Source organism: Folsomia candida, unplaced genomic scaffold (assembly GCF_002217175.1).
Source record: "Folsomia candida strain VU population unplaced genomic scaffold, ASM221717v1 Fcan01_Sc001, whole genome shotgun sequence".
NCBI classification, from domain to species: domain Eukaryota; kingdom Metazoa; phylum Arthropoda; class Collembola; order Entomobryomorpha; family Isotomidae; genus Folsomia; species Folsomia candida.
The window spans coordinates 20,258,862-20,283,697 of NW_019091193.1; the positions used below are offsets into that span (position 1 = coordinate 20,258,862).

Consider the following 24,836-nt stretch of genomic DNA (forward strand, 5'->3'; position numbering starts at 1 on the left):
GTCCAAATTTTTCTCCAAAAGGGAAGTACCATCCATGAAAAGCACAATTTTGATTTTAACAATTAAAAAATGCATTTCTACTTCGCAATTAAAAACACATTTGTATTTTGTATTATTGTAGCTGGTCCTGACTGCAAATGACAAGAGTCACAGTTTTGTGATACCTGATCCCGAAAAAGTGGAGATTATTGACAAAATGATTGTAACTTTGTTGACTGCATTAAACGAAACATTTCCAGGAGTTCCACTTTAGTAAGTCGACAAATATGCTTTTCACTCATTTAATTTTTACGTTTATCAGTAGTAGCATGCATCCAAATATGCTATACTAGAAAATAACATGCATGTTCCTCATAATTTGAACATATGTATGTAATACATACGTACATATATATGACATGAACTTAGCCTCTTTGTTTTATTTTATTCTCAGTAATTTAGTCCGTAAGATTGACGTGTTTCCGACTCAAAGACTTCAACACCTGGACATCTCATTTGATGGGGGCAGTAGTGGGAGTGGTGGGAGCATCAGCGGTGGTCTGACTTCTGCCAGCTCAACCCCCATGCCATACCCCAAGTCCAAGAGCACCTCGTCTCTTGAAGACAACGCAAATTCAACAAGCACCACCAATTTAGTCAGCTCAGCTAGTTCAACATCCGGTTCCAATCTTTTACTCTTCGGGTCCAGCTTTGTGGTTCCAGGGTCGGTGGGGCCTTGTGGCGGATTCTCTACTCAATATGCGTGGATGTGCGATTTGTTGGGCCTGCCTTATCGGGAAGAAGTTTCGTGGGTACGTTCAGATAACCATTGAGTATACATTTTATTGCTTCTACACAATTAGAAATTGATGCCGTGACTTTAAATAGTGTAGAGCAGTTATGTTGTCCTTTTCAGGACTAAAATGAATTTTCTGCCCAATTGAGCTTATTCGTGAACTTGAACAATATTTGCAGCGTTGCTTGTGATTCATGTGGCGTTCCTCATTATATTTTCTACTAGTGCATTTTGACATCTTATAGTGATTACGATTGTCAAGCAATAAATGATATTTATCCCAATACCCATATCATTAAATTAAAACAAAAAACTAAATATAAGACTAAAGTTTCTTGGAGTATGCGTCACAACATATTTACTATGATTTATTACATAGTTCGCAAACGGTATGATACCAGGGCGTGTTATTGCATGTGTGCTTCTTGGATTCTGAGTAAGTAGATGTCATAGCATGATTTGTGATCGAAGGCGGTTTTGCTAATTTTTGCATATAAATTTGGGACAGTGCACTCTGAAAGTTCAAGTGGCTAGTGAGGAATTGATATATGTGTATCTGTCTTCTGTCATGAGTTGCCTGTGTGAACTGTTACACATCTTGAAATTCGTGTTTAATAAAGAATGAGACCGAAGAGGACGAAGAAAAGATAGGGAAAGATGAAAGAAACGAAACAGAAATTTCTGTTCCTATTGCAGAGCATAATAAAGTTCTCTATATATAATAATAAATAGCCACCCATCATAAGCATGTACACATGAGTCGTGTTTTTTTGTATTTTATAAGGGAAAGTGTTCTTGGTGAAGGTTTCACTCTTGATACAGTCGCAAGCACTTGATTAGAATCTTTCAGCTTTCCCGTAACTTCTTCCATAATATATTTATATTAGTTATGCCGTCTGGGGTAACATTTGGCAAAGCAAAATAGTGTGCGTACTGCGTAGTGAGACAGATACACTGCAGCCCTTTACAACTCTTCTTGACTTGATGCCCTTTGTTCTCAACGACATGGACAAAATGCGGTTTGGTATCGCATTTTTCTCGCTGTCTGTTCTGACCTGGTTTCATTTTTGTATCCGAGTGAAATTCGGTGAAAGCTGATACACTGGATACTTTTAAAATTTTGAATTATTTGAAATGGCTCATATACTACATACTGTTGTATATAATGTAGACCACAACTTAAATGAACCTACATACATAACAAAATCAGTCGAATCACTCGAATATGCATTCAAATATCAAAGATTAGTGGCCCATAGGAAATACGTTATGCAATCAATTGTAAATGCAAAAATTACAGACAAAAACAATTAACGCTTTCTCAATGCCAATTAATCGAAAAAAGTTGGAAGTCATGTTTATGTTATGGTAGAGGCGTTGCTGCACAAGATGAAAGTGCAGGACAGCATTGCATTTCTCGGTTTTTCTATACCTTCCCCTTCATGGACCACTATCAACTATGATGAGATCGAAAGCGAGGGTGGGTTGTGGCGATACCGAATTTAATGGGAAATTGGGTTTCAGTGTAACTTCCCCTCCAATTTCTCCCCTCCAACAAAAAAAAGTTGACTTCCTTTGCTCCAAGGGTGAGGGTTCACAGTGCTCAAGGAGGGTAGAGTAAAAGTCAAGCAGGCAAAGTCTGAAGTGGTACATATACATATTTATAGTATTGCTGGTCATTTGAAAGCTTAGGAAAGGCAGAAAACCTTTTCATCTCAGAGGTCGTTGAATCTATCTATTTTAATAGTAATGATCTGTACTTGTGTTTGCCTGTGTCGTAGTCGTAATCATTTCATCAGCTGCTAAAAAACAATGGTGTTTCGTGTTTATTAAACTGGACCATCTCAAACTAACGCGGTTGTGAAAAATATTTATTTAATATTTCCACTAAGATTATCCTTTGATAATTTTATAATTAGTTCTAATTATAATCAGACATCTCCTGTGGATTTTGGGTATAATTGCATAGTTGATTTTAGTTTAAAATTGCTACCTTCCAATGAACCACTGTCATTTTCATCAGGGAGAAATATGAAGAATTTGGATTTTAAAATCTGTTTAATGCAAATAGTCATTCTGAGAAGAAGTAAAAATATGTGTTGGCTAACATTCTAAACCTTACCTAACCTACAAACTTTGTACTATGAAACTTATGGGTTATATGTAGCGTTAAAATATATGTGTGTACTATACATACGTGGCTTCATTTGATGTCAAGGAGAAAATTTATGAAGTTGGTAACAAAATTACGTTTCAATTTCCTCTCCCCCATCGCACGGACTTGTACATTTATCTCATTCGAAAGTACGTGTTTGGAGATTTGAGATCACATTTGACATTTCTGGCAACTGGCTTGGCCTGCTAGGTTGAAAATGTCAATTTAATAATAATAAATACGCAATTGGATGCGAACGACTTTTGGCTAGAATTTGAAGGAGTGAAGCAAACATATAATCCTCTTCCTAGGGTTGCGTTCTAGGTATTAACATTAAATGTAAAGCCCCCAGAAATATAATGAAGAGGAGACTTGAAGATGAAACTCTGTCATTATTGGAGTATGTTAATTCTAAACCGTGTAATAATGCGGACATCGCCCTGTCAAAACTGCCAAGTGTCAAATTCTTGACGATTTGCATACATATTCTTTCAGTTTTATTCCTTGTGTAAAGTTGAAATATTTCATCCACGATCAACGATGTTTACTCAGATACATGGTTTGTTGGTTTAAGATAATACCTTTATTATGTTACCAAAATAGTTGGATTGCTTGCATCTGCTGTTTTTTGTTCTCAATATATTATATTTCATCGTCTAAATCAGATTTCGCGATATTGAGTCATGTGATATCCATCAAGTAGTTTTATTTTCGATTAACATTTAGTTTGACTGACAATAATCTATAAAATAATCTAGAAATGCATATAGGCATAATCTCCTCACTTAAATCAATACTCATGCAAAATTACAAAAATCATGTATTTATTAATTAGGAGAAGGCTATTTTGGAGGTGGTAAATTCCCTTCATGAATCAATGACGAACTCGGTAGACAGCTTGACTCCTTTAAAATGGGGAGTTTAAAAATTATGAATGAATGAGTGAACGTTAATGCAACTTGAACGGGTCCGTTCCCTATTTGGGCTTGGATTTAGAGACGAAAGTAAACCGCTTCGAAATTTGGGTGTGGGCAGACACTGTTCGCTCACTCGTCTTCAGGTGATTTTCTCGTCTTCGATAATATCCTTTTTCACTCGTGCTGATTTAACACCATTTCAGAAGAAGATCACCGTATACGCCTGAATTCAGCCAATATTCCGCAAATATAATATTCCACTTCAGCCCGAGAAGAAATCCAGTTTTTGCTACTTTTAATTCGTACACCATTTTGGTGGAATTATAGCAATATCTGTTGCATATTATTAATAAAACCTTTTAAATTTTTCTCTACATTATCCATTCATGTGAATATTTCATTGGTCTGATCGTATGTAATTGAATACCCAAGTGATTTTCATGTTATTTTGTCCGTTATTTGGTTACGTACGTACTTTAAAGGCGTGAGATCATTCAACAAGAAAAGAAAATGATATTACGACGTCTTGAAAACAGTATTTTTCAGATTTGTGTATAGGGACCAATGTTAAAATGGGACGTATATTCTTCATAGAATTTAATAATATTTAACAAAATTCTTGTCTTCACTCGCTGTCCGACGCTGTCTAGTCCCGGTTTTACCCTAATTGCAAAGTTCTATCATGTTCAACAATCAACTGAACATGGTGTAATTACCACTCTTTGTAAGAACAAGTGGATGAAGGCGAATAATATTGAATAGATTAGTTGGACATCGACTCAAGGAAAGACAAATCAAAATTGAACTTTTATTTTAGAGAAAAAATAAGATAATAAAGCCACACGGCGGGATTTCACACCTTTCTTGCCTCCATTATATCTGTCCCTGCGTCTCTATCTTCAACAATAATGGTATCATCGTATCAATTCTCGGTTGTTGTTGTTATTGAATCACTATAATCTCGTGTTTCTCTGCAAGTCGTGCTTTTTGCATCTCCCGTTGGGTAGAATGGATAGATGAACAGAGTCGAGTCGAAACTAACGGTTTTGGTTCGTGAGCTTTTTCGCTGTCTTAATCAAGGGTGGTAATTAATTTGTTTTTGCTAGATATAGTACACCCAATAAAAGGCATGGTTAAAAATGGAAACGACAAGTTCTAGCCATATTTTGCTGAGATTTCATAACAACTTGCGTCAAGTGTAATTATTGCATGCCATGCAATGTAATGTATGGAATTGTCCTGCATAATATACATACATAGATAATTCAGAATATTTCAAAAAAGTTTTGAAAGCCATTTTTGCCTAGTTTGCTTCAAATTCGCACAAACTCATCCTGTTCTAACCACAAGTTTCTAAATAATACTTTCTGCTTGATACCAAAAAGTAAGTCAAGCTTTTTGTATCACACTCCAATAAAACGACGAATCATACCAAACGCATCAACATAAATATATATTAGATATTGGCATTAGTAATTTTATTTTAACTCTTTCTTGGACTCCTGCCGAGTATAGCACGCATAATAAAATAACTCAAACAATATGTAACATTTATCGTAGAGTACTGAAAATTTTTCTGATTGCATAAATTCTCCTGAAATCATGACCGATTACAAAGGGCTATATAATTATTAATATGCATATTAATTTTAAATTTCGGATTTCGTTTGCCAAAGTTGGATAATGGCCCTTTTACACTCGTGATCCGATTCGCATATTTGGAGACAACAAGATCAGAACATATAAAGCCGTTTTGTTTTTTGTTTTTTGTCAGAGTCAATCAGAAATCTGGCGATTTACAAGAAGTGACACCTTTCTCATCCCATTTTGAGTTTTAAAATAATGAAATTTGCGAGATATTTATAGTTTTGAGGAATTTCATCCGAAATTCAAATTTTTTACATGATTTTTTTTGTGGAATTATTTAACATTATTGTTAACGAAAATTATTGCACCCTTGTTTTTGCTTGTATATTGTCACAAAAAAATTTGCTGATTTTTGGAACTTTTCCACTTTATATTTTTTCTCTCGTTTTACGTAACATGATTTTATTCTAATAAAACAAACACATTCACATTATAGTTATCTTAGGCACTCTAAGACATTTATATACATACTTACATTGCACACAAGTAAATCCCATTAGTAATAATTAATATTTTTCCTGGCCCACTCTGCTTCAATTTAACCGACTGTTCTTGATGCCTGCTATTCATTTCTTAGATTTGCAACAATCATCGTGATAGGGCCATGATCTTTGTATTTTTGTTAGCAAGTGCGCGCACTGGGTTAAGAGGTTTATGTACCTAAAGTCAGGTCTTCACCAACATCTTATTTTACGCTCACATTAGATAAGGCAAAGCTCGTTCGACTATGTAAACTGCGAAGGGATACTTTATTAGTTGGGCTAGAGGATTGGATCATATCATTAAAATGAATCCAATCTCCCGTTACTTGGGTTGAGATTTACCTAACTGCAACAACTGACAATGTACATTTCGTCGGTACCATCAGCGCTTCATCAGAACTGTCAGTTCTATACGCACTTAGGCTGAGGAGTCAGTTGGTACACCGTATGCAGTCCCAGCGAGGCAAGAGGGTGAAGGGTTGCTGTACATGATCATTATTCAAAGATACCTTCAATTTCATATCCTGTGGACGTGTGTTCTTGGCGAAGAAATAAATCTGAAATTCACTGAATTTCCCCAGTGACTGCAAGTTTACTTACACAGTTGTTGACTGAAGCTCCCTATATTTTTTAAAAATCAAATAATTTAGATTGTTTGAATGAATTTGAAACACACTAAAGAGAGAAGAGCGTATTTTGATGGCTTTGTGGGTGGTGCGTGCCTCTGAATAATATTCTGTTTTATGTAGAAGCAATAAGTTGAGTAACTTGAGTTCTATTTTATCTGCACTTGAGGGGCACTAACACTTGAAGATTTCAAAGAAGTCTTTGTTCCTTGCTTAAGGTACATGCACAAAACGTAGCATATCGCATCAGAGAGCGTGGGTGGTTGAAGTGTGTAGAAGAAGTGCTAGTGAACAGAAACTTGTTATCATCTGTATCTGTATCATCTGTAGTTCAGTGGGTTTAAGAGAGTATGCGAAGGCAAGTTGATTGACTTTCGGCTAAAAAAATCAAGATCTCATTGAGTGAGGTGACTTTTATTTGGTTTAGCTTGAACTTTCCAAGTAAGTAGGTTTCGTGATGACAGTACTTAAAATACACACGTTTTAAGTCGACTCCTATATTTACATCCCCAGTGACTTTTGATGTTATGTTTTAACAGCTACGTACAAGTGCAGTGTGCAATCTCGACTGGATTTAAAATTTAGTGTATGGAAAACATAAACTTTCAAGTGAAGTTTTGTGTCGAGAAACATTTTGAGTTTGTTTTTTTGTTTTTTCGAATTTTTTAATGGGATTTCGGAATGCTCTAGTGAGGAAGGTAACTGAAAAGTATACTATGTTTTATAAGCTACATATATAGATAATAGCACCCTGCACACTTGTCTACTCAATCTGCAATCAAATTAGATTTATATTTATGGATCTCATAGTTGTGAAGCTCTAAAAGCTCAGCTTTCCAATCCGTTAACTGCCAGCAACATTTTAATGGACTCCTGACTTACAATAGTGCATACTTTACGGATTCTAAATGTACTTAATTGAACGACATGTCATTGATGTCACATAAGGCGAAATTGCATCGAAAGTATTTCTAACTGTATTCATAAGCAGTCTGGAAATTAAATGGAATTACTACCATCAGTTTTACTTTATGTCTGTAATTATTTTAAATAATACCTGTATAAACTAGTACTCTTGGGTACTACTTTTTTACTGCACATAAATATGTACACGGATCTCTTCGTTTGGCTGTGAGATATTTTACTAATCTGATGTTACGATTCTACTTATAAACACATAACTTCCGTTTATCATATATATGTAGGTGCAAACCAGCGTTAATTAGATCAGAAATAAGTGAAAATAAGGAGAAATGAGAACTAAAATAGCTACTTTCAAATACACAGTTATTGAAACCGTATAGTGGGTGCCTCAAGTTTTATTGCGAACGGTTCAGCTCTCGAGTGTAATTGTACTACAAGTACAAGCGTAGCGTATGTGACAGCAACATCTAAAAGTGTGTAGGACAAAGTGTTCAGGATCCGTACCTTGTTTTTTTGTTAAACTGAACACAAATGCATTGTTCCGAAATTCTTGCTGACATGAAGAATCTGCTATATATTTGGGAACCAAGCATTTCAGAGAATTCAAATTATAAGCGGATCAATTATATCGGTCTTATTTGTTCCCCGCAATTCAATATAATTTCGACCCAACCGGCATCAATTAGCCACGTTACAGAAAAATTGTCAGATTTCATGCAATCTGGCTGATGTTCTTTATCTCTCGATTCTACATACTTTCTCCAGGAATATAAATTGAGATAGTGCAGCTAAATAGATGTCGGAAAATAGGGCGTGTAGAAAATAAGCTACAGTGAAATTAGTGGTGGAACGCCGAGCGGATCCTTGGAATTCTGCGAATCTCCGTTAAGTAGAAGGATATGTAGGCCACGCACAAGGGCTTTATTGATTTCCCAGAAAAGCTTCATATCATCCCACCACCATGTCTACCACCATGCAATTCACCAACAGTAGGCAGGGTTGAAAGTTTCCCAACCTGAAAAAGTTTCCCACTTTCACCCAAGGAAGGACCCTGCCTAAACTTTCTCTCTTTGGTCCAGCTTCAACACGGGAGCTGAGACACATTTACAACTTACTCCAGTTCACTCGCTCTCGTGCTCTCGTAAGGTGTGGGAGTACAGCATGCGAGAAATTCTATATAGAAACTCCATATTCTTCATGACTTGCAAAGTAACAAGATTACAGAATATCTCGTCCCAAGAGTTTTGATAACCTCGTATAATTTATCGCTCGAAAGTTTGTTTCTGTTCTGATTAGACTGTTTAAAATGCCATAGCCATTGTACGATATTAGTACATACATGCATACCCACTTTACTAATTGCTTGGGATGAATTCAGTATCATTTTTCGAATGTGGAAACACAAGAAGTCATGACAAATGGCGAAGCATATACATTCATATACAAATTGTACGATATGACTTTTGCATTTTAGACGACGATATTGCTAAAAATTGTTAAATTCAATCTTGCACTTTCAGTGGACCTTACAATTGGCACAAATATATTCCTTCGTATGGATCCGATTCGATGCCACTATTTGTGCGATGCTTCGAGTTGACTTGCTAATATTTGGAGTAAACTCTTCTATGCATGAATAGATTCATGAGTTCTCTTGTAGGGGATTGTTTAATCTGATTAAATCTGGGTGGATTTGTTGTTCTTGTATTGATTGACCTATTGTGCTCGAACCCCTGACAGCCTACTGTACTGGCCATCTACAGATATTTGAATAATTCAATTAGACAAGACAATCCGTAGCATTTTTCTTCAATCTAGAACAAGCAATCTCCATTCCCTTTCCTCTCTTTATCTCAGGCCATTATTACTGTTTGGGTGCACGACAAATTCCTACATTGTTTATTGATTAATAGCTCCACTCAACTTCAACCTCTCAGATTTGAGGCAGCCAGCCATATATATCAATCGTAATGACTTTGCCATTTTTAAATTGCATTTATTAAGCGACACACAGTTCACGCTTCTTTTAGAGTTGATTTTGATTTGTGAAAGTAAGTGGATGCCAGAACAAGGAAATATGATACTGGACGGTCCAACCAACTGGCGAACTTTTGGTATTTGTATCACTCACAATCACTATCGTCGTCGTCAATTAGCTCAGAACGGAAAGTAGGATGATAGGATTTGAGACTCCTGCAGTGCGGCAATAGCTCCCTTTAATAAAATTATTGCAAGTGGGTCATTCATCTCATCACTCGACTTTAGGAAATAAATGCATAAATACCCGAGGCCTCTGCCCCATTGAGTGACAAAGATATATTTAAATAATGCGAGTGAATCCTCTATCTGGTTTCGCAGGTTTTGGTCCATGTGTGCAAGTAGCTGTAAATATTTGAGCTTTTCTTAAGCCATAAGCTTATGCTTTTCCCTTGCAAATTGGATGATACATATATGTTTTTATACTATAAAAGTTTGATTTATGCACGTATTGTTCATGCGAATTTTGTCATTTTTGTTAAAAATTGACTGTCATCTGGCAGAATGAAGTAAATTAAGTTATTGACAGCTTGCAATAAAAATGGGGTCCTTGCACCAGAACAAAGTACGCAAATACACATGTACGTACATACATCAATAGACGAGGCGTTATTATTCTGTGTGATGCATTCTGAAAGGGGGGACAAGTGCGCCTAACCAATATAATCGAAAGCACTGCGTGGTCAGTGTTTTTACGCTTTTTAATTTCTCTCGAATCATTCTTCCTCCCATATTATCTCCTCCTCTCATGTTCGATGCAATAAGCAGCCGTCCTATTCGCATCAGTGCTAATACGGGTTAAGAAAATTCAGGTTTATTTGATCTGCTTGTTGTTCTGACGTGTAATACAAATGTAAATTTACTATGTGCACTAATATAAACGGATGTTAGAAGGGTTGTAATACGATGTTCGCACTTGTAAAACATTTGATGGGGAGACATTTGAAATAACATTTGAAATAACCAACTGCATGCAGCCTTCATATGCCCGAGCCAATCAGTTTATCTCTTCTCAATGTTGAAAATTAAGTTGACTACCTTATGAACTCATGACCACATTTCGTTTACAATTCAAATTTTCAATACCTTCCGATCAATTTCTAAAAAACAGCGTGGATTGGGCCCTTCTAGCAAAGACGCTGAGCTGTCTATTCTTAAATCTTTTGCGCACTTGTAGTTTCGGGTCAAATTTCAACCATCTATAATAATTTAGAAAACTAGAGACGTGGGTCCATCCAGAAAATAACTTTGTCCTTGTGACATTATATTCTCAGTTTTGTACCTATATATCGAATCAGAGCACGACCATACTGTCCCCCGATAGACCGATCGTGTCCTCTCTTCGAACTTGGTCATATGCACTACAAATAAATATGTTCCAATTCAGTATATAGTTTTATAGTTGCTATCATTAGACAGACCGACATGACGGTTCCATAAGACCTGTCTCGAATAAAAAGCATTGGTGATTTCTATCCTGTAGAGTGAAACTAGTGGGCAAGTTATTTATGCCCAATTTTGTCATTCTTCTCAAGCATCCAGCTAATATTAAAAACACGTGGTAGTAAAATAGCAGGTTCAGCAAGACCAGGTTTTACATGATGTGACTATAGCCAAGCTATGATTTACTTACCTCTCCTCACACATTGGCAAAATCATGAATCAATCAATCAAGTAGTGAATTGCTGTCCAATTTTCTGTTTACATGTACCTTGATGCATGATTTGTATAAAATGTGATGTCAAGAAACACAACAGAATCGTCCTTGTTAAAATTGGAGGCTCTAACTGTTGCCAATAGGTCATTAGAAGAGGATGTCAGATTGGTCTACCTAATCTAACCTGATCGACACAACCGAGTCAGTTTAATATCTGTTCTACATTTTCTCAAAGTTTTGGCAACGTGTCGGCTTCAAATAATTGAAAGCAGAACCCAATGATGCATTAAGGCGCATTGTGTTTGGGAAAATGTGATTCTGAAAGCAATGCAAGTTTTGACACGTTTTCTGAGATTTTTCTGGTTTCTGATTTTCACACAGTAAAAATGTCAAATTGATTGATTGAGTATTGTTTTCTCTAACACATCTTGGCTTGAATATGAGTTTGGTATAACTACACGAGTACATTCTGGGTAAAAATTGGAACGGATCTCTAAGTTGTCAATTTGAGGACCTCTTTGCATACGTACGTGCGTATAGTTGAATGAATATAATGGACAATAAAGAAACGAGATTTAGTTTACGCCATATGTTTCGGTTAGCACCATTTACTTAATTAAGGTGAATTTTCGTTTGCAAAAGTTCATTTCACACAATAAGCAAGTGGTGCATGCATACATAATTAGACCTCTTTACTAATTGTTTGTTAACTCTGTTTCAACTTTTGTTTTGCATCTGTCAAATCAAATTCACTGTCATCTGTGTAGGGTTCTATGTTTTTTTCTCTCTGAATGCATTTACATATGCACAAATACTGGTACCTGTACTGCCTAAACTTTCCACCAGGAAATTACTTATCAGCGGGTCTTATCAGCGGGTATGAAAGGATTTCCTGCTTGGATGGTTGAATGCATTTACGTAACTTGGGTTGATAAAGATGATCTAGAACATTTATGACAAAAAAGACAAAAGCACTTTTAAGAAATTATGTTACAAGCGGTTGAAAAACTGACTGATGTTTTAATATTTGAATTTTGCAGGACGTAGACACGATATATTTGTCTCATGACTCAAGAGAACTTTGCCTCAACGATTTTGATCATTTGGAGCCCCGGTAAGATATAGATTTTATTTTTTCATGTAATTTATATGTACGTATTCCTGTATGTATGTACATACAAAAATAAACTATTTTAATTGACTATTGTTGAATGGTTAATGTATGATCGCCTTCGTTTAAATGGGCACCATGGTGGTGTCAAGCTACATGAGTGGCAATTTGATCATATCAACGCCAGCGTATTTCTGCATGAGAAAGCAATTAATGGTGATGACATTTATTTTTTTTAATGAGTGCGTGAACAAAAAATGCAACTCGTATCAAATTTCAGTCCATTTATTGACTATTTTTCTCAATGTAGAGCTATTTAGTAATCGATTAACCTTGATTTACTGTTATTTTCTGGTGTACTTATCGCCATACAGCGTGTAACATGTTATATTGTTCTCATACTAGAATTTTACATTAATATTCCGTGCGGCAACTGTTATTAAGTTGTATTCGTATGTACGATGCTAATCAAAACTGGCGTGTGACCATCTATTCCATAATACTTGCATAAAGCATGATTGAAATTCAACGAGTCCTACCAACTATTTAGGTAGCTCAGCAGTCATTATTATCGAGATGAACGAATAACATGTCTGCATGCATATACACACACAGAAGTGAAATGAAAGCTGATTTATTGCTCGTAACTCTTGATCATTAACTGCCAATTACAATCATGTACAAGATGAGAGATGATAGTAATTGTTAAAATTCTCTCCTTGTGCATTTATACGCGTATTTATGCACGTCGTTATGTACACATATGTCTATAGACTAGAAAATCGTATTACAAACTATCCGGCGTTTTACACATTCTACTAATTTGAGAAGTATTTAGTTTCATTGCAGATAAAAGCCACTGATTCGATGATATGTACATATAAAGCTCATTTCATAGTGTTTTGACTTATGAGAACTTATAAAGCAAATATTAATTAATGCGTACATCAAATGCCAAAATAAGTAACCAAATAATTTATTAAGTAAATCCTTAATTCATTCATTTGGATCAATTAATCAGCACTGTTGTGAGTTTTTACGTAATTTTCTGTATGCAATTCAGTATAAATATGCAATTCAAGAACCATATTTTATTGTCGTTGAGAAATTTCCATGCACAAATTCCTGTTGAGTTTTAACAGGAAACAATAAAGTTGGAATACATGTTCAATCAATTTACATTGGATTATTTTGCAGAGATCTGACTCCAATCCTCAGCGCACTGGAGTACAACAACTGGTTCAAGTCACTGAAAGGCAGCCATGTAAAACTATCTCACGAAGCAATGGACAAATTTCTTCACATTGTCCGAAAATCTGTGACTATTGAAGAACTTCACTTTGAGAATATTGGAGCCAAAACGTAAGTTATCGAAAGTAGTTTTCTTTTTTGGAAATCCTTGCAATTTTCAAGGTATGAAGCAATAAGATAAGCTGAAACTAATCCTGAGAAACTGAATACCTTACAAATTTAAAAGATAAAGGTCGCAATGATAGTTTATTACAAAACTGATAATTCTATAAAAAGTGAAAAGTTTGATGAACCACAGAGCAACTCGAGCATGAAAACAAATGTCTGTCAAATAACTTTTTGATTTTCTTCATAAAAATTCAAGCCGATAATCATCAAAAATTGCAAAATTGATAATGCTTTGTACTTTTAAGAGGCGAACCATCAATGTCTTACTCTCATCTTCTTTGAGATTTGGCGTGATCGTAATTTCGTCATAGTCTACTTTACTTTCTCATTTCACTGCACCACTTCATACATATTCCTCCTGCCACGCTTTACCTCCTTGAGTGTACGCTCTTGTGGTAGCAGCCTTACAAAAATAATGATAAGTTTCACATTCTTCAGTAACTTATAAGAGAGATAAGGAAGATGTGCCAAGTTTTGAACATTTAGTACTCTTTGGCTTTTATTTGGCTTTTATCAGGAATTCTATCAGGAATGTAACTTGAAATAATTTTCGACCCTCGTGCAATTAATAATAACAACATAATGACGAGTCAACGAATTTAACTTCAATAAGCTGTACCCAGCTTCATTCTCCGTTTGAGTTGTTTGGTAGCGAGAAAAAAATTTCTAAATTTATTAAACTCTTTCGACCTGGGGAAGACTGCTGTAACAACTAATTTTTATGTGCATTTATTTATATTTTATGTAACATTTGGAGCTCAACTATGATTTCATTTCATGGCATTGTTGGCACGTGGTTGAGAATCAGCCAAGCAGCGTCTATTCATTTTTATTTTCGTTCGTTCATCTCCTAACAGTTTGAAAATTGCATTAGTCTTGAAACGTCTTCCGTAGATCCTTAAAATTGAAATTTAAAAATTGTTATGAAGTTGGGACACAGTTATTACTTTTAGGAAATTGTAAAGTTTCTAGAAATTTGTTCTGTTCGTGTGAAAATATTAAGTTTTTTGTCTCGGAAGAATTTGTGTTACAATGGTTCCGAAGGATCAATTGTTTGATAAATTGTACAAAGTTGTCCGTGATGCACATGCACAACAAACTTTCTTCGTGCTGTAAGTCGACTTTCATAAAGTTAGCGCCTCTTCTACAATAAAACACAATACTTCAGATAAATATTTACTTATATATGTATTTAGGCCTACATGCATGTTTACCTTCGTCATTTTTGGGTGGTAAACTATATTACCTCCGAAATTCGGTCAGTAGGCGACGTTTTCCTGTCTAATAAGAGCAACGTGTGTCAGTAATTAGTTAATTGTTTGCAAAGGAGCTCGATCATGTTTCATATAAAACGCATAAGCCACTTGCAATGTTATTGTCCGTGGGATTATTTTATTTATTTATTTTTCATTGTTTCGTCGTGATCGTGACGTGATGTGGTCGGTTTTTGTGTGTGTGTGTGTGCAGTACCATACGCCATGCATATGGGATAAATTTATTGCTCGTGTTTTCATTGTTTTTAAGAAAATTTCAAGCAATATTGTCTCACTCACTCTCGCCAAGTCGATTCGATCCTCTATTTGCCATAAAGTTTCACACTTGAAATACTCAAACGGAAGTTAGACGGTTGGCTAATGGCAGTAAAGTGATGTTCATTTCATATGCGTGCTTTGCAAATTATACTTTTTTTGTCTTTGTTATCAGTCGCATGAGTAAATCTCAATTGCTCGTAGTTGGCATTTCCTCACAATTCATTAATTTTTGACTACAAACAACAAAACAGTTTGGTCTGAGGTTCAATTAGAGATTAGACGTCTTGGAGTCATAATTTACTTTTAAGGACTGACAAATTAATGTAAATGGTAATATCATTCTTGTAAGTGTACACACATAATTAATTGCAACACTTGGCAGTTTAACTTAAGCATTTTGATCTTCACAGTTAAATTTTAGTTTGTGTGTGAATTGAAAATGTGTTTTTATATCCTATTTCAGGGACTTTGCTCAAAAGTTATCAGCAGGTAATACAATTTTTAAGTTTTCATAACCAGTTCATATTCATTCGTTGTCAAGTTCCAAAGACACGGGTACAGTTGACAGTTTCTCCTGTTCTGAGATTTCCTAATACTTCAAATGCTGTACTTATCCAAATCTGGGTTGTTCGAAAAGTTTCTATTATAATAATTGTCAAACTCAAAGGTGAAATAAATTCACCAGATGAAAGAGTGCTCAATTCATGTGAATATACGAATGTGTAATATGATCTCTAAAACTTTAAGTTCTTTTGGACCTGGTTTGAGTGTTTTGTTTGTATCCGCAGCTTTGAGTCATAATACGAATAGCCAAGTCCACACCATAGACCTCTCGCACAATATGATTGAAGACAAAGGTGATTAAAATAATTTTGTATTAAATTTATGTTATTGATTCGTAAAGTAACCACTAATCTCTGTGGTCCATTTCCTGATTTGTGTGCCTCATATAAACTCACAACTGAACTGAAACGTGTCCACACGAACAAAAAGTTGTGCATAATCTCCTTTCCATGTCATTGCATTAGGAGGATTGATTTTGATTAATGACGTGTTTACAGGTGCTATTCACTTGAGCAGTCCTCTAGCCAAATTATGTCGCGGTCCAGTCTGGTTGAACTTGTCATCTTGTGGCCTTTCTGCAAAAGGTACACGATTTACTCTAAATTAATTTAAAATAGTTTTAATATATATTTTTATGCAATTCCAGGCGTCGCTCAACTGGCCCATGCGCTTGCTCTTAATCGGTGTGCACCAAATAGCTTGACCCATCTTAATCTAGCCGGAAATTCGTTGAAAGATGACATTAATGTAAGTGTGGGATATTTTATATTTACTTTTCTTCTGAATGAATTTTTGGACTGTTCTTAAGTGAAATTTGTAATTTTTAGAATCTATGCAATTTTTTGGCGACCCAAAATTCCATAACTTACCTTGATCTCTCGGGGACGGACTGCAACCTCGAAACAGTATGACGTTTAGAACTGAATTATTTTCTTGTTCCCTATGGTGGTCATTGACGGCATTTATTAATTTCAGGTATTTGGAGCTCTCCTTCGAGGATGTACATCACATCTTGCTCACTTGAATTTATCCCGGAATAATTTTTCGACAAAGAAGGGGAAAGAAATTCCTCCTTCATTTAAACAGTTCCTTACGAGTAATCTGGCTTTGAAAAATTTGGCTTTATCCTCCTGCAAACTGTCGTTGGACGCATTGAAGTAATCCATATATCTTTTAACGAAATGATTATGTTAAGAATTAAGATGCATTATGTAAACATTTTCATTTGTTATACGTCATGCACAATTTTTAATATTTGATACAGAGACAGTAATCCAATTAATTGTTTTTGTTGTATTATAACCATTACGTACTCATTGTTTGTTTTATTTTCTGTTATCCAATTACATGCGTATGTATGTAGTTGTCACCACATAAAATGATGGAGTTATAATTTTTGCTCTTGTCCTCTGAATCTTACAGACAACTTTTGCTCGGCCTAGCATGCAACGAAAACACTGCCGAATTAGAGGTAGTTTAAACATAATTGTTAAATTTAAAAAGTAATAAATATTTATACTCTTTTGTGTGACGATAACTAATGAATGACTCTAAACTAGTTGGACATCAGCAGCAATGGCATGGGAGCACAAGGAGCACATGTTCTAGAATCCTGTCTACACGGAATAAAATGTCTTGCTAGTCTCGACATCAGTGATAACAGTGAGTTAGAAATTCAAATTTACAGAATAATATACAGCACGCAGTATAAGATTAGTAAATATATAACGTCTTATCCAGATTTGGATGGAGATTTGGCCGGAGTGATAACAGCAGCGATGAAGAACAAGTCACTAAAACACCTAAATCTGGGTCGGAATCTGCAGTCTACAAAAGCAAAACATGTTGCCCAAGTCATGGAAGCTATCGTGCAAATGCTTCAGGTTTGTTCTAATGCTTAGGCTTTCACTTCCAAACATGAAGATTTGCTTGAGCCTAATTTTATCTGAACCTGTATACACCGATCTAGGAAGACGATTGCGTCCTTCAAACCATTAGCCTAGCAGATTCAAAATTGAAAGGGGAGCTTTTTGGAGTAATTAATGCCATTGGGAGTAATCAAACGCTTCAAAATATTGATATAAGGTGAGCAGTCAGGCTCGCATAATAATATCCAACATTCCATTGCAGCGGATGATGCGCATGATAAATGTGCCCTCATTTCGTCCTGTGCTGATTCTAAAAGCGTTGTAGGATTCAATCATAATTAAATATGTTGACCGTGTGAAGTAGAATTTTTATTTGAAGAATCTTATAGTTTTTTATCCATAGTTTATTAAACGGCGAAATACACCTCGCACAAAAAATATGAAATATATGTATATAAATTAATACTAATGATCAACTTTTTCTGATTTCCGCAGCGGAAACCAGTGTGGAGACGTGGGTGCAAGGCTTTTAGCAAAAGGTACAATCATTTAATCATTTGGATATCTCGGTTCATCTGAAGGGGTTTTGAAATCAGTCATGGTTTGAACTTTGACTGGACCTATAGGAATTTTTAAAATTCTTTATAGCTCTGCAAATAAACTCGAAACTTCGATGCATCACTTATGACAAGAACAACATCACATTACAAGGATTTTCAGATATCGCTTACGGTCTTGAAAGGTGAGTTCTTGAGAAAATTTATATGCAAATGCATGCACAAGTTTTGTATTCGACTCGTACATATAGAGACTAGTCCGTCGATAATTAACTTGATCCTTTGGGTTAGGATAAATCCTCTATTTTTACTACTTTTTTGAATGAGATATTAGTCAGCTAGTCTTTATTTGTCCTGCTATTCATTGGTCTTTTTATTTAAAAAATGTATACTCATTTCATTTTATCTCAAGGATTTAGCACCAAAAAATTGTTGCTCGTTAGTGGATATGGCTGCTCTTGTGCATACATAGATAGCTTTATGTATGTATTACTTAACCATATTGCATATTGTGCAACCTACTACAAAGGACAGTAATGGTGGTAATATGCAACAACTCGAATTATATCTCTGTATTCATCCAACTAACGAGTGAACAATACACGAGTAAATTGCAGAGTGGATGGTTAGATGCATAACGCGCACTGATGCTGATATTTACTAATATGTTAAAACCAAAAGTTGAAGCAGGTTGCAGTTTCCTTTGTTTTTCTTGCACTTGTCTCATTGTTTATCGTTGGGTTACTAAACTAGTTCACTTCGGTCGTAGCATCAGTTCCCTTTAACTTGGTCTTTGTGAGTAATTCTCATTTAATTCTTCCACCGTTCTCAGTTTGATTTATATTCTCACATGTGATGTCAAATAACGACGTCACGAAAATCCATGTAAGTCAATTTGTCCCGAATCTGTAAAGTTTAAAACATATCATGTCTAGGTATGTGTAACAAAATGTAGCTCTAGTATTCAATTCGTAGTTTGTTCTACTCTTGGATAGTAACATTTTTAAAAGAGACCATCATTATTATTATTATTGCTTATATGTCCGTCATTCGTCTCAACTCCTTCAACATATTATATTATATTACTTTGAGATTCGATACGAAACGGGCCGTTGTCATATATAGCTTTGTTCCTGTGGGATTAACACGTTTTTTGGACACTCACGTACTTATTACTTGACGAGGTTTTGTGATTTTTGAATACAAGGTGTGATTTAAGACTCATTTTGAATGTGTAGTTACAATAGCAGCATCATCTTCCAATCTTTGAAGCGTGATTTGATTGTCATTGTCAATTTGACAAAACAACATACGGAGAACAAGTCAAGTGCAACATACTTAAACATTACGTAGAGGAAGTTTGCGAATAAAAGAATGTTCAGAGGATTTGGTCATTAGTAATGACAAGCCTGAATTGTACCACGAACTGGAAATTTACTCTAGCAAATTCATTCCGTATTATTTAACAAGTAATTTTACGCACAAGTAATATTGGCTGATTTGTCTATGAACAAGCAAACGTATACGCAAATAGTCAATGTCAAATCACATTTAAAAAGTATAAAGCAAATAAACCGTTATCACTGCTTCCTCCTCTGTTTTACAGTAATATGAGCGTCCGATACATCCCTTTTCCAGTGCATGGTAAGTGTTTAAAATTAGTTTCTGTGTATATCCTATTACGTACATAAATAGTTACCGTCTGCAATTCCTTGTTATCTCAGACGTCCTTCCATGCATGAAAGTATCAGGAGCCGAAAAAACCGAATCTGTGATGAAGCGTATCCAAGATTTAATTTATAGAAATTCACAACCACAGAATAAGACATCCTCGGGCCATCAATTCCGACTTCAGCAGGTTTTTAATATATATTTCTTTATATTTACTAATACTTATTTAATACAAATTATTCTACAATTAGTGAAGAGTTGAGTGAATGAATATATTTTTTGTGACAAGTATTCAAACGTGATCACTGATATGCTGTGGTCATTTTATTATCGAACTAGATGAGAAAACAATGTGGCAACGCTGTGAAAATCGTTCTGAGCGATTGTCACTAATAGATTTTTGTTAGAATTTCATACGTATCAGAGTCAGTTTTCCTTAATTCGAGTATAGCGTAACCAATTTTATAGAGTAATTTTGCTTACTTTCGAAAAGTCCTTAACGTAATGTTTCAAAAGTTTTTTCTGAGAGGGGACACATCGAATTATACCATTTGTAATGGAGCTACTTATGAGCTGAGACGCGTATTAAGGTTGGGACATAGTTCTTTGTTGGAGATCGTGTACATTTAGATTCACACAAGAAAATATAAAACTGAGACAGATTTGACATTAGTCATGCACTCGCACTAAAAAAATGCATGAACAGCATTTTAGTTTGGCTGCTCTCTACACAAGACGACATTTTTATTATCGTTGTCCCCTGAAATTCTGTCCTATGTCGTGCCATATTCTCAGTATTATTTCACTAGAGTTTTGGATGTGTGATAGAACGTGTTAAATATATTCATATCTTATTCTCGAACACTCTTGTGGATGACTTGTTGGTAGTCGTACACACAAACTGACAAGCGTTGATTTTAGTGGAACGTTGATTTTGTCTAACAAATTATTTAAATATTTACATTTCGTGCTTGTGTACTTATAAAACAGGGTTTCCTACTAAGTTCTGCCCAACAAACGGTGGACAAGTTGATTAGTCAAACTCAAGACGGTGTGAAACTACTCAAGAAAAATGAACAAAACTCCCCTTCTGACAGCAACTATGTGGATGTCATCAATCACGCTGAAACCCTTATCCAGAATTCGGAACGAGCAAAACAGGTAAGTCATTAATTCATAAAAATTCTTTTTATTGGCACACGAAATAGGTAGTTATTAAAATTTTAAGCTCTAATGTCAAAAGACAAAGACAAAGCAACAGCAGATATGATATCTTGAGTAAGCATCTCCTTTGAGTGCTCTGGATTGCACAACACTCACAACCGACCCACCTAATTACTTCCACTTCCATAAAAGGAAATGTTCTTCCTAAAAGTTTCTTATCGTCCTTCAATTACAAGGAAGGATCTTGTTCTCGTGGTTGCAACCGTTTCATGCATAATAAATATGCACTAATCATTGTTTTTAACGTTGGCCCATCTTATCCCACAATCCCCACGTCTTGCACTCCTGAAGTCCTCAAGCATAAAGCGTGTCGTCGTTTCTTCACCGACCCAACTCTTGCATCCCTGCGTTGCATTCAGGCTGCAATTCGTACATATTTATAGGTATGCATAAGTAATAATCTGCATAAAAATTATCACGAGTAAAAAGCAAAACAATCCCATTCGAGCAATTGTAGCAGTCAGTAATTTTGCCCAAATTTGAATTATATGCAGTAATAATAATAATAATAGATTACACGTTTGATAGACCAACCTCTTTTTAGTTTGACTTTAAGTTTTTACCTCATTTTTGAATCAATACACACCTCATCTAAGCATCAGGTTTCCGTATTTCCTTCAATCTCTTTTGTCTATGAATGATACCGTATTATCATTATTATTGTTATTACGAGACAAGGTTAATTGATTTATTCTTTACAATTTGTTACTCAGTGTATGAGATGGAGAAAAAGATGTGTTTTGAGTAAAATTACAGTTTGCACCTAATTTACAATTTTTTTCACGCTTCTCTTTTCAATTAAGTTACGCATCGGTAATTTGCTTTACCATTTAGACAGACTATATTACGTGCAAGGAAAGAAAATGAAAACAGATTCGCATCTACTAACTACGTGTATGCACATACATGCACTTGGCTCAGAGCTCAAAGGATTGAGCAGAGTGATATTGAAGCCTTTCATTTAATTCCTGGGAATTAATTACAATCAAACAAGTCAAAGCACAGGACAACAAAAAGCTAAAAAAGCAACATTTTTGTATTTTGAAGGATTTCTTACAAAGATTGTTCTGACTTTACAAAGTAAGCATTCAATCCGATTGTTGCGATTGCATAAGCGTATAATTCAATGGAATTTTGTATTTATATTCAACATGTCAATGTACATTGAATGCTGACTATATAATGAGGACAATTAATATGTTGGATAGAATTTTGATTCGTTGAATGATCAAGTTTAAGTAGAGGTGTGGTTGGTTTGTGGGAAATATTTTTTATGGTTTAAAATTTAAACTTTAAATGGAGACTGGTCGATATTCTTACATTGCGGCAATGTACGTATTTGTGCGTATTTGTATGTATTTAAATCTACACAAGTATTGTTCCCAATCAATCACGGTGATTGATCGGGATTACCGTAGTCCATCCCAACTGAAAGTTTCAGTCTGAAACGAGAAATTTAGATCTTAATGTCACACTATAAAAGTTAACCTAAAGTCTATCTCATCGTCTCATGTGGTCATCTCAGCCTATGACTAGGATCATATTAGTTCTCAATTGGTGCGTTTTCATAATGACTTCATCAGTGGATAAAATATGTCGTGGTACGTTACGCAAAGTAGTGTTTTGAATTTTTTGCGATAATCATACCATTATTTTGTCCCGAGATTAAATTTACATGTACAGCTGTCTTTCGAGAAATGTATCACAATTCCACCAGTGTTGTCTTTTTCAAAGTAATAAAATGAATAAAAACCACATCGCACCAAAGATTCGACGACAACAACATAACTTTTTTTTTATCTTGGTAGGACTCTGCTTTCAACAGGAACATGCGACATGGTTGAGTGATTATATTTTTTGCCTTAAGTTGCTGCAGAGCAATTTTGTTCATCTCATGTTTTTAGATCTTGAATGTCTTTGTGCTTTGTCAAGTCAAGAGGGCTTTGACTTTTTACGCTTCCCCAACGCAAAGGGATGTTCCATCAGTCCAATGATTCCAATATTATTATATTACAGTTGACTTGACTATGTTGTCATCTCATTCTCAGTTTTACGAGCAGTAGCCGACGATATAGTTGTAAATTTTACTATTTTTATTCTGACTTCATCATTGGAATGTATAAGCAAGAGTGGTGGTTGGATTTATGCATGCATTGGACTTGCCTAAATATATTTACATAAGTGTACATAAGGTATTGACTCGATGATTGTGAAGCATACATTTATACATGTGTAGATATAGATAGGACAATGTGTGCGTGTGTTCGTTATTTGATCTGAATGTGTTTTTAATGATATGCAATTTTATTTGTTGACAGTTACTGGCAAATCTTCACGAACTGATTGAGCAGAAGGGGGAAGCTGGCAAAGTTATTGAGAGCAAGTTACAATCGATGTCCGACGACTTACATTCTGTGCTCTTACAACATATTCAGGTGAGAAATAAGAAGAAAAAGAAGCATTGTGCATGTGGGGACATTTCAGTCGTGTCATAATCTTATTGTGAAGTTTGTCACTTTTTGCCACCTTTCATTTTCCCTCGTGGCACGGTTAAATAGGTCTCAGAGGTCTCGTCAATAATTATGCTAATTAATTCTAATTAACTGTTGCAGAAAAATATTGACACGGTTTTGGAATTGGGGTAAGTTTTACACACAACTTTAATGGACGAAAAAATATTAAATTTAAACCTCAACCCTTCTTTCAGTGAGGAAAGGTGTCCAAATTTGATGGGGGATGAGGACCTGAAACAAGAGATTAGAGAAGGATGCATAGAAAGGGCCGGCGTGTCCTCTGAATTTGTGAAACACTGTGTAATGGACATTGCTGGAGCTGATATCATCAACAAGTTGAAGTGCGTTTATATTTCACTTTACTAGAATAAGTTTGTGTCGTCATATATCACTGTTTTAGACCGAGCTGCAAATGCCATAAAATTTAAGCCTACATTTGATTTTTTTAGATAAGAGAGTAAGGGGAGGGTTTTATAGTGTTTTGTTAGGTAATGCTGTATATGTATATGCAAGTTATGTATATGTATATGTATATGTATATGCAAGTATGCATACACATACGCACACAACATTTGGACTGGACAGTGTACAGAGGTTTAATGAGGCAATATTTTGCACTGTGGATGGATGAGATCACCTGCAGATTTTACAACATACATGTAACAAGTTACGAAAATATTTAACACTACTGTTACGCGAGCCTAGGAAAAAACTGGAAGTGAAGTATCTATTATATTCAATTCACAAAGTTTAGATCAGCCAGCATTTTAGGAGAAATTAATTGGAAGACGCATATAAATTATCGTGTTTATATGAAAAGTAAAAAAAAATTAACGGTGGTGGTGACGAAGTGTGCACAATGGTCCTCACGTGTATGCCAATAATCGAAATCAATAAGTTGTTGAAGTTATCACAAATAGCTCGTCAGCGTGAGATTTGTTTGTGCTACTAAACAAACAATAGTCGCACATTACTGTTCAACGGTTTGCAAATTTGTTTAATTAATTACAGTGAAGTGAACTTGGCTGTAGCTGCGCACATCAGTGATAAACTGGTTGACCGTGCGATTGACTCTCTTATGAAATGGTAACAAATTTATGCGATTATTAAAAAAATAGATTTATTTATAATATCACAATTACATATTTGGAAACGTT

At 35.2% G+C, this 24,836-nt stretch overlaps 1 protein-coding gene across 8 annotated transcripts in view; it reads left to right on the forward strand.

The window, feature by feature from the left end:
- Positions 1-24,836, forward strand: part of LOC110845090 (F-actin-uncapping protein LRRC16A) — a 37,183-nt gene that overhangs the window by 7,793 nt on the left and 4,554 nt on the right. For 6 of the 8 annotated variants that reach the window (XM_022091452.2, XM_035846300.1, XM_035846304.1 and 3 more), the window contains exons 5-27: positions 122-252; positions 434-791; positions 12,261-12,334; positions 13,529-13,693; positions 15,746-15,771; positions 16,071-16,139; positions 16,344-16,430; positions 16,493-16,593; positions 16,674-16,751; positions 16,822-17,003; positions 17,269-17,317; positions 17,406-17,508; positions 17,587-17,729; positions 17,816-17,931; positions 18,210-18,253; positions 18,363-18,456; positions 19,878-19,915; positions 19,996-20,129; positions 20,933-21,103; positions 23,485-23,601; positions 23,779-23,807; positions 23,874-24,020; positions 24,691-24,765. In XM_022091452.2, the coding sequence (XP_021947144.1) occupies positions 122-252; positions 434-791; positions 12,261-12,334; positions 13,529-13,693; positions 15,746-15,771; positions 16,071-16,139; positions 16,344-16,430; positions 16,493-16,593; positions 16,674-16,751; positions 16,822-17,003; positions 17,269-17,317; positions 17,406-17,508; positions 17,587-17,729; positions 17,816-17,931; positions 18,210-18,253; positions 18,363-18,456; positions 19,878-19,915; positions 19,996-20,129; positions 20,933-21,103; positions 23,485-23,601; positions 23,779-23,807; positions 23,874-24,020; positions 24,691-24,765 (2,531 nt within the window). Of the gene's footprint in view, positions 1-121; positions 253-433; positions 792-6,971; positions 7,301-12,260; positions 12,335-13,528; positions 13,694-14,767; positions 14,863-15,745; positions 15,772-16,070; positions 16,140-16,343; positions 16,431-16,492; positions 16,594-16,673; positions 16,752-16,821; positions 17,004-17,268; positions 17,318-17,405; positions 17,509-17,586; positions 17,730-17,815; positions 17,932-18,209; positions 18,254-18,362; positions 18,457-19,877; positions 19,916-19,995; positions 20,130-20,932; positions 21,104-23,484; positions 23,602-23,778; positions 23,808-23,873; positions 24,021-24,690; positions 24,766-24,836 lie in introns of those variants that run through there. The other 2 variants (XM_035846305.1, XM_035846306.1) reach the window with 2 other exon arrangements.